General features: G+C 47.0%; 1 protein-coding gene across 1 annotated transcript; it reads left to right on the top strand.

Moving 5' to 3' along the window:
* Window positions 1–384: 384 nt before the first annotated feature.
* Window positions 385–8,795, top strand: LOC119561791 (early nodulin-75-like). The gene is made up of 3 exons (XM_037875270.1): window positions 385–834; window positions 913–1,362; window positions 8,739–8,795. The coding sequence occupies exons 1-3, from the start codon at window positions 385–387 to the stop codon at window positions 8,793–8,795; spliced, it is 957 nt and encodes a 318-aa protein (XP_037731198.1).
* The last annotated feature ends 716 nt before the right edge of the window (window positions 8,796–9,511 follow it).

Here is a 9,511-nt window from a genome sequence, read left to right as displayed (position 1 = left end):
CTCTTTTTTTCACAAAGTAGATTTCGTGCGCCCGTGACACCGAACAGCTGTTTTAACAGCCGATACTTTAACAGATCGTGACTCTGTTAAAATTTCTGTTACGTGACATTGAAGTTTGAAGTTTTCCCAACACTTTGACGTCATTAGATTTTAATATTAACGACTTTCGAAAAATGGATTTTTGGCCACAAAAAGTGGTCAGCCAGCCTATAGTGCGACGGCCGCATCCCGACTGGCGCGGCGGAGGTCAAGTGGGCCAGCGAAGAGCCGCCCCAGGACCAGCTGGCTCCCAGTAGCCATGCCGAGTCTGTGGCAGCGGCTACGTTGGAATTTCGACGGAAAAGCGAGGCGCGAAGGCGGAGCGAGGAGCGGCGGATGAAGGAGATGGAGGAGTCGCCGGAGTGGCAGGCCCAACTGCGGGCGGCCGAGGAGGAGGAGCAGCAGCTGTGGGAAAACCCAGGGTACCCACCCACGCCGAGGAATGCGCCCGAGCCCTGCATCCCGCCGCCAGAAGTGGCAGAAGACTGGGCGTCCTCACCTCCGCGGTGGCTGCCCGAAATCCCACCCACACCGCGGTACGAGGGGTCACCGCAGTGGACTCCAGCACGACCACCCACACCGAGGTTCGAGCAGCCACCACCGCAGCCGCAGCCACCACCGCAGCAGCAGTTCGAACGCGAGCAGCCACCACCGCAGCAGCAGCTCGAACGCGAGCACCCACCACCGCAGCAGCAGCCACCACCGCAGCAGCAGCACGAACGCGAGCGACGCCGGCAGCACGAGACCGATCCGCTGCAGCAACAACACATCCGGACGGACATACCGGCGGCTCACGTGAGCCACAGCACCCGAACGTTCGTGGCCGAAGGGGTAAGGTGGCGCCAGCAGACGGTTGTCTGGACCTGACCGGAGGGACCCGCGGAGGAGACGGCGGCGACGGAGGAGCCCCGAATCTGGGAAGAGAGTGGTCCCCGGGTGAGCCCGCTGGATCCCAGGACCCGCGGCAGACCGGAGCATTGGGCCCCACCGACACCGAGCACCAGACTGACGACGCCAAGGACAGGGCCATCGACGCCAATGCCAACAGGGAGCGCGACGGTAACCGCGGAGCCAGATGAGCCGCTGGAGCGAGGACCCTGGGTGTGGCCCGAGCCCGTGGAAGGCGGCCGACCTCCGCTCAAGCGGCAGCACAAGGCGCCCGAAGTGTCCGAGGTGGTGGCACGCCCGAAATTGTCGCGGACGGTGTCGGCGCCGGAGGGCCAGCGATGGCGAGAGATCGCGGAGCATGAATTGCCCGAGGGGATTGCGGAAGCACCGGCGGTGAAGGAGGCTCGCATCCTGGGCGGCAGGCGCAGCGTGCGCGTATGGAGAGAGGGGCGCGCGTTCCGAGTCCGGTTGAGGCTTGCGGGCACGAGAGTGTTCGAGGAGCGGCCGAATAAAGTTTAATTAAAAGAAACAAAACGGAGCTTAAAAACCGGCATAGGACGGGAAACGCGGCTGAAACAGGGGCCAGAAGAAAGGGGCATACATTGCAACTCCGGCATTCTGAAACTGACATTGGGTTAATACAGAAAGCAGCCAAACGATACCAAAATACTCACCTGCAGCGAAGCAAATGCGAAGTCCTCTCCGCACCCGCTCTCGAGTGTTGCCAGCGTGGAGCCAGGCTCAGTCGGCTGAGGACGATTGAAGGGCGAGAGAGAGAGGCGAGAGGAGAGAGAAAGGAAAAAATAGAAAGGAGTGAGGATATGCGAAAACTTACCTAGAAAGTTGCAAAATCACCATGAGCCAGGGAAGGGGGCCCCTCGATAGGCGATCGACTGGCACTAGATGAAAGTGCGATCGATGGGTACACGAAAATGGAAATATCGGCCAAAGGTGGAAATATCGCAACGAGCAGGTGGAAACGCCGCACCGTCGTGGTATAAGTACAGCGGGTGTGTGGCTGGACTGGCTTCGGTATCTCCTTGCTCTGGTTCCGCCGGCGGCTGGTGCTCCTCTTCCTGGCTTGTCGACGCGTTGACCCAACGTCCGCTGGCTCCTGTGTCTCAGGACGCTCGTAGTGGCCGCCTCTGCTCGCTTGCCGACGCGCTGCTTCGGGGTCGCTTGTCGCGGCCTTGTGGGCTTATGGAAGCGTCACCGTTCGCAGACCAGGGTGAACAAGCTTTGCTCTCCAGGCCAACGCCTTTCGAGGCAATACCTGTCACTTGCTCTGTCCCGGACGGTCCCGCTAGGTTCTTGCTCAGATCGCGCTGACAGTTAAGGCTACCGCCAGGTATCTGCCTAGCAGTTCACTTTGCTTTACGCCTAGCGCAGACGAACGTTCTACCCGTCTTCACCATAATGCTAGACGTCCGCGACGCTCCTGCGCTCCCCAATGAGCTCCGCGCGGCGATGGTAACGTGGCTGCTTGAGATGTCTGCTAGCGTCGCTGCCGATGTCCTCTGCGCTGTCTCCTGACCAGTAGCTTGGCGTTCTGGCACTCGGGGAGTTGGGCGGTTGCTGTTCGGGAACTTCGCCGGTAATCGCAAGGCTCTCCAGGCGAACGCCTCTTGAAACCGCAAATCGATCCACCGCTCGTCCGTCACGCCAGGTCCTGCTTGGTCGGGCAAGGTACGCTGGGTCTCAGACAACTTTCCTCCCGAGCTAACGGTCCTTCGTCGTAGGCCTCTTTCGCTTGACTCTGACAGACCCGCCGGACGACTCGCCAGGGTGTGGTCATGACAAAGTTGGAAAACAAACGCCTTGACTTAGCCGTGTGATGCCTTCTGGAACTCAGCCACTTGTGTCTCAATTCGGAGATTCCTGATGTCCCAATCCCGAACTTCTCGACGTGGCGATCTTGCTCCTTATGTGCTTCCCACGGCGGTCCACTCCGGGTCCGAAGTCCGTACCTCCTGGTTGACCCACTTGTTGTACCGCTTCTAACCGTGATGCTTGTGGCACGCCTGTGTGCCGCTCCACTGGCGAGATGTGGCACTTCTTCTCCCGGTCCAAAGTTCACGGCAGAGTCCAAAGTCCGGTGGAGTTCCGTTATCCCCTTTTGCACACGGCACTCTCGCTCTACCCGCCAAGTCTCCATTCTCTCATTATCCGCTCCTTGGTCTCCAAACTCTCTTGATCTCCATCCTTGGTCTCCAAACTCTCTCGTTCTCCATCCTTGGTTTCCAAACTCTCTCGTTCTCCATCCTTGGTCTCCAAACTCTGTCGTTCTCCGTCCTTGGTCACCAAACTCTCTCCTCGCCGCGCCGTCACTACGCGAATTCCCCGCGTATCTGGTGAGCAGCCGGCCATCTGCTGCTGCTGCTGCTTAGACTTGTGGGGAGATATTAAACTCCTCACAGTGGATCTTAAGTTATTTGAATGGCAGGACTCAAAGGGTCATTTTTAAAAATTCCTCTAGTCTTAACGAAGTCTCGTGTACTTATGTACGCAGATGACGTTAAGTTGTACCTACAATATAATGATCCCTCGCCAAGTTTAGCTTTACAATCTGATCTCAATGCATTTCAAACATGGTACATGGAAAACGAATTAAATTAAATGGTTCTATAAGAATAAAGCAAATGAGTTAAAATATTAGTTTTTAATACCGGGATAGATGTTGAAGTGCAAATTAAATGATAAAGGTTATTGTAATTATTACATAGATCGCCAAAGGGCTCGCGCAGACAATAATGTGATCGTGGCAAATTTAGAGGATAATATTTTCGTGTTAGTCTAACAGGAACATTGAATGTTAGGCAGTTTACAAGCTCTACAGAATTAATATCACCTCTTATGAGATTTTGCATAAAAATAGTACCGAGCATTGTTCTACGATTTACAAGTGTAGGTAAATTAAGCAATAGCAATCATCTCTGGTGGGAAGGTAGCCTTACGTTTTGATCCCAGTTCAAACAGCTTGATATTGTGGACTCCAAACCGAAGAACAATATTCCAAAATATGACGGACAAGGGAGGTAAATAATAATATGGTTGTAGGGTCATCAAATTGTTTTGATCAATGCTTTATAAACCCAAGAACACTCATGGCTTTGTTGATAGTGGACATTATGTGGCAGTCAAATTTAAGTTTTGGGTCCAGAAGGACACCTAAATCGTTAACTGAATATATACAGTCGAGTGGCGTATTTTGAAGAGAGTAACTAACAAAAGTAGGAGTACCCCTATATAAAGTCATAACGCTGCATTTAAGGCAGTTCAAATTTAAAAGGTTGAAAGCTCACCATCCCTGAAAACAATCAATATCTGACTGTAAGTTGAAACCCGACGCTATATCATTATATGATAAACAAGGCTTAACATCAGCATACATTAGACACGAGAATGTGTTACACGAGTAAACAGTAAAAGGCCCAAATGACTACCCTGGGGCACTCCAGATGTCACGTAGATCAATTTTGAAGAAGAGTTCTAGAATATAACCCTCTTTTGTCCTACCATTCAAATAACTTGAGATCCAAGTTAATACATTACATGGAAACCTAAGCTGATTCAATTTGAATAGGAGAAGAGAGTGGTTGACAGAGTCGACGTCAGCCTGCATTTTTTTCTTAAATCCATTTATTACAATAGATGACAATTCAAGAAGGTTGGTAGTGGTTGATCTTTGCTTAACAAAACCATGCTGACACGGTGATATTAGCGTGAAGCATAAATGTTGAAAATGAGAAGTGATAATACGTTCAAATGCTTTGGGAATTGCCGACAATTTAGAAATACCTCTATAATTCTGGGAATCCGCCTTCGCACCCTTTTTGTGAAGTGGAACGATAAAAGAGTCCTCCCAGATAGTAGGAAAAACTGATGATGAAATAGACAAATTAAAAAGTTTTAGAATCGGTTTACAAATGGTTGACGCACAAAACCCAGGGAGTCCATCTGGACCGGGAGAATAAGTTGGCGTTGTTACTAAATCTCTTAAGAGAGAACTTTCGGTAATTACAGGGCAAAAATAAAATTTGCCCTTTTTAAGGGATAAGGGTAGTTAGAACTTAACAAGTCTGTCCAACAATATTGAGCAATCATATCATTGATTTTATTATAGTCACATTTTCGAAAACATCTCATTTTAGTTGGAGAAACTAAAGGAGAGAGAGTATCAACGCAGGGGAGGCAAATTTTCATTTCCATTCTTGAATAATATTGGTCTTCAGGTAGAGTGTCAATTCTAGATACCGTGACTTCTGAAACAAACACAAGATCTAAATATCTATTTAATGCATTTCGTATAAAGCTTACTTGCTGTGACGATAATTCTAAAAGGCCATCCACAAAATCATGGACGGATGGACGGAGACCAAGAAATATCAGGGAGATTAAAGTCACCCAAAAAAGGTCTCTGTTAGAAAAAAGGGATAGAACAGATTTTATCGCAGACAGATGGTGCTCTTAAATTATGGGAAAATGAAACAAAAATAGATAAGGATTGCAAGGAAACTTTCACACTAACAAATTGAATTTCGTTAGGGATATCAGAGTGAATTCTCTCAGATGTTAGGATAGAGGTAACGGCAATCCGCACACCGCCCCCCTACGTGAGGAGCGATCGGTCCTATAGGTATTAAAGTTGTTTGATAGAACTTCAGAGTCAGATATTTCTGGTTTCAGCCAAGTTTCCGTAAAAACCAAAATATATTTACTAAATGCAGAGGAGTCAGCATAAAGCTTGGGTAGTTTCATAATTAGTCCTCTAATATTTTAATAAGCCAAGAAATAACCTTTTTATTTTTTTTGCGCAGTGGAAGGCCTGTTATTTGTTATCGGTTTATTGGGAACAAATTCTTTTATTACCAAATTATCATTAAGCCAAAAGCTTTCAGAAAGTAGTACATTAAAGACATCAGGCGGAGCAAATATTTAAAAAGAAATTGTTCAACTGCAATATTATCGGATGAGAAGTTCTCACGAATAAATTCCAAAAAATCTTCAGTTGTGGTATCTGGGTGAATCTAGAAACAAATAATTGCTTCCTATGTGGAACAACTGACAGTTTCTTGCGTCTCCCAGCAGCAGTCTGAACCTCCCTAAGCTGAGAGCCAGAAACGTTACTTTCTGTACCTATAGATACGGTCGGCACCGAATTGTTTGACTTAGCCAGCACTGAAGATTTTTTTACAGCCAGACTTCCAGAAACAGTGACTCCACCGGAATTAGCTGTATCCATAGGCACAGTTGGCTCACTTACCCCTGTGCCAACAGAAACTTCTGCAGCTACTGTTACCTGGGCATATTAGTGCCCGATTCCTGACAGGGACTTGGGCCGAGAGAAAGGCGTCCGATATTCTGGCACCATTTGCCGGCATAAGCTTCGTCGTATTCGGGTCGTGGTATCTTGCCTCTCTCCTCTCCAACATAACGAGAATAAATATTAAAAGTGCCTGGAAAATAATATTAGTCATAAAGTTTGTCAGTCGTCAGTCCACACTGCCCCACAAGCTTAGCTGTCGCTTGATGGCAATACTATCGGGCTGTGTTTTGGCCATATTCCCTCCCCTTCACACATTCGTGTGCCAATGGATCGTTGCAGGCCGCGCAATACGATCCCCTATTGTCAAGGTTGTCCGTCAAAAGTTATGTCATTGTTCTTGACCTACTCCACTTCTCGCGTAAGCACACTCCCTTAATGAAGCACACCATGGTTTCGAATTCTTTTTCACATTATAAATTTTTTATATAATATTTATATCGGCGTGTGCCGGTGTTGAGTAACATAATATTGGCTTATTCATATGGGGACTAAATTATTGACAATTATTTTATTAGCGGAGAGTATCGACTTTACCACCTGTGAAGGTGCACACATCAGCAAAATGCTGACTATTCACGACTACAAACGTCGCTCAGAGGGCTCTTGCAATTGTACATACAATTACAAGGCTGATACTCGCCGCTGAAAAATTAACATTTAATTTGTAATTTAATATGTATGAAAAATGTAAAAAAGTATTAAAAGAAAATTATATCTAAATTATTATATACATGAAATAATTATTATATATTATTATATATTATTACATGGATTTCTAACAGATTAATTCTTGGTCTTAACTCGGAAAGTATTAACATTGCCCAAAAATAAATTCTTATCTAAACGGGAGAGGACAATGACCATTGGAATGGTAGAGATAATAATGGCCTTTTCGGTCTTATTACAGTGGGCAAGTGGTGAAAAATCTAGATGGAAGGTCTCAATATATAAGTACTCCAATTCATTCACTGTTATTGGTAGGGTTGCTTTTGATAACAAGTATAGAATTCTTACGTTAAATTGTGGATCATTGTCTATAGTTTTTGCTAAAGCTTCTCAAGTGATCATGGTGCACGGATATATATATATATGTATTTATAAGAAAGAAACCGTGTTCCGACAAACTTACCCTCCATTTAATCCTGGGCGTTGAGATCTCGACGCTCCGGATCCTGGGCCTCGGGAGATTTTATAATTGGTTTATATATACGTGCAAGTCTCGATGGCGGTTTACAAAAACATAACACAAAAATTACGTTACACAACAAAAATAACACTATCGCTGTATAGATATGTATGTATGTATGCATCGTATGAGAGTTCCACTGCGGCACACGTCCGTTCCAATGATCGGGCTGGGGCTGGTCGATGCAGCTCCAATTTCTTGTTCAACGTATGTGTTTGGGGGGTTCTGTTTACACTTGCATTCAGAAATGCATGTACTCGCAAATTGTTTGTAATTGTTTTTTGCGATTCACTTGTTGTTAACTTTGAATGCAGTTTACTTGCCTTCTATTTTTTTTATTATCTTTTTGCTGTTTCACTTCACTGCAACAGCTCTGCTTAGGCTCCGATGTGGGTCACCACTTTCTCCAGGGCATTATGTTGGTCGCGGCGTCTCTGAACAGAGCGCTTGTAGATCCTAACAACCTTACGGATCACTATAACCAGTAGTAGTCCAGCTATAAGCTTCCGGGTCTTGTTGACATCTTGAATATCATCCCTGTGGTCATCGATCTCTACGTGGTTAATCACATTGGGGGTGCTGTCGGCCACTTTGGAAGTTTCGCCACCCATCTTGGGGTCCTTAGGCCATACACTTGGCTCACTAGTTTTTTTCGTCCTTCTGGACTTCGCAGGTTGACTTCCTCTAGAATGTGGTCGATCGCAGGACCAGTAATCAGGACTTTCTCCTAGGTGAAGTCGATGCTAGGGAAACGGTCAAGACAACCTTCTGGACACCAGCCTTCTTCCAGTCGTGGTCTGTGTTGATGGGAGTTTTACTTCTAGATCACTGTCAGGGAGAGATCAGAACAATTTCTGTCTCTCTTCTCTATTTGGCTGGAGTCTTTTATACCGGACTAGAACTTTCGCTAGCCCCCCATATTGGATGAATTCACTAGGTGTTCCCACCTAGGGGTACTGTTTCTCCATTTCCCCTATTTAAGGAGTCAACGGCCGGCTGGTGCTCTTTGCCACCTTACTGGAGTACGGTTACGAGCAGGTCGATCGTGGTCGTTGTTCTGGCCACGCGACACCCATGAGTTGTGGAATTGTTTTTGCTGTTTTGCCCTTATCAATCGGAGTGTGGTTAGTCATTAGGGCCCCTACCCTCAACTTAAGACAGTTGTTAATCTTTGTATGGGGAGGGCGTACGTAACAGGCTCGAAGTGATCGATGCGGCTACGCATGGAATGACTTCGCAAAAGAAATCTTCGTACGGCCATTCTTCTATTTATTCTTCTTCTCCTTTTTTTTCTCTTAGGCGCCCATTTACGTGTGGCTTCCACCCACTACTTTAACCCAGTCTCAGATGAGCTAGTCGGGCTTATTACTTTATTATTTAATTATTGTACCTATTTATTACGTTATTATTATTATTTTTTATTAAAAATAATTATTGCTGAAAAAGAAAAAGCTTTCCGGCCTCGCACGGAAACATACATACATACATAATATATAATATATATACCAAGTTGACGGCGTCGAAGGTAAAGTCGTCGGACCGCGCAGTTCATGGGCCTGCTCATTTTCCACGTTTCCCGTTGTATCCGGGCGATGCGTGTTTGGCTCCTTTATTGTTGCTCCTGGACTCGGCGCAACTGGTTCTGGTCCTCCTCCTGATCTCGGCTCCGGTGCCGGATCTCTCGCTCGAGTTCAGCTGCCAGTTCTTCATTTTCTGTCTGGTATCTTTGTGTCCAGCATTGCTTGATATGGTCCTCGTTCAAGTAGACGCTATGGCAAGGCCCGTTCATCCACTCGACGAGGAGCGCCAAATATGATGCCTGGTCCCCGTACCCAACCTGTAGCCGACGAAGCTGGCGGGCAGCTCGGTTGGCTTGGTTGTCCGTGTTTGAGGACTGCATCATGTCTGGTGACTGGTCGGTCCCTGGTTGTGGCTTTTATAGCAGAATCGGGGTAGTTCTGATGACTGTTCTACCCATCATGTGATCGGGAGCTTCTATCAATTCGTGCAATCCCGCAATTCTGAGTTTGTCGCCTTTTGGAGTCGTCGGATTACGTTCAGAGAATCAGACG

The sequence above is a fragment of the Drosophila subpulchrella genome, unplaced genomic scaffold (genome assembly GCF_014743375.2).
Source record: "Drosophila subpulchrella strain 33 F10 #4 breed RU33 unplaced genomic scaffold, RU_Dsub_v1.1 Primary Assembly Seq37, whole genome shotgun sequence".
In the NCBI taxonomy this organism is placed as follows: Eukaryota; Metazoa; Arthropoda; class Insecta; order Diptera; family Drosophilidae; genus Drosophila; species Drosophila subpulchrella.
The sequence above is the reverse complement of the archived record's forward strand: the minus strand, read 5'-3'. Positions and strand labels throughout refer to the sequence as shown.

Bases quoted from the DNA above. Each gene is read 5' to 3' on its own strand.
- LOC119561791 (XM_037875270.1), top strand. From the start codon at position 385: ATGGAGGAGTCGCCGGAGTGGCAGGCCCAACTGCGGGCGGCCGAGGAG. The intron at 835-912 runs GTGAGCCACAGC...ACCTGACCGGAG, and splicing joins CGGACATACCGGCGGCTCAC to GGACCCGCGGAGGAGACGGC. The intron at 1,363-8,738 runs GTATGGAGAGAG...TTTTTCTCTTAG, and splicing joins GCGGCAGGCGCAGCGTGCGC to GCGCCCATTTACGTGTGGCT.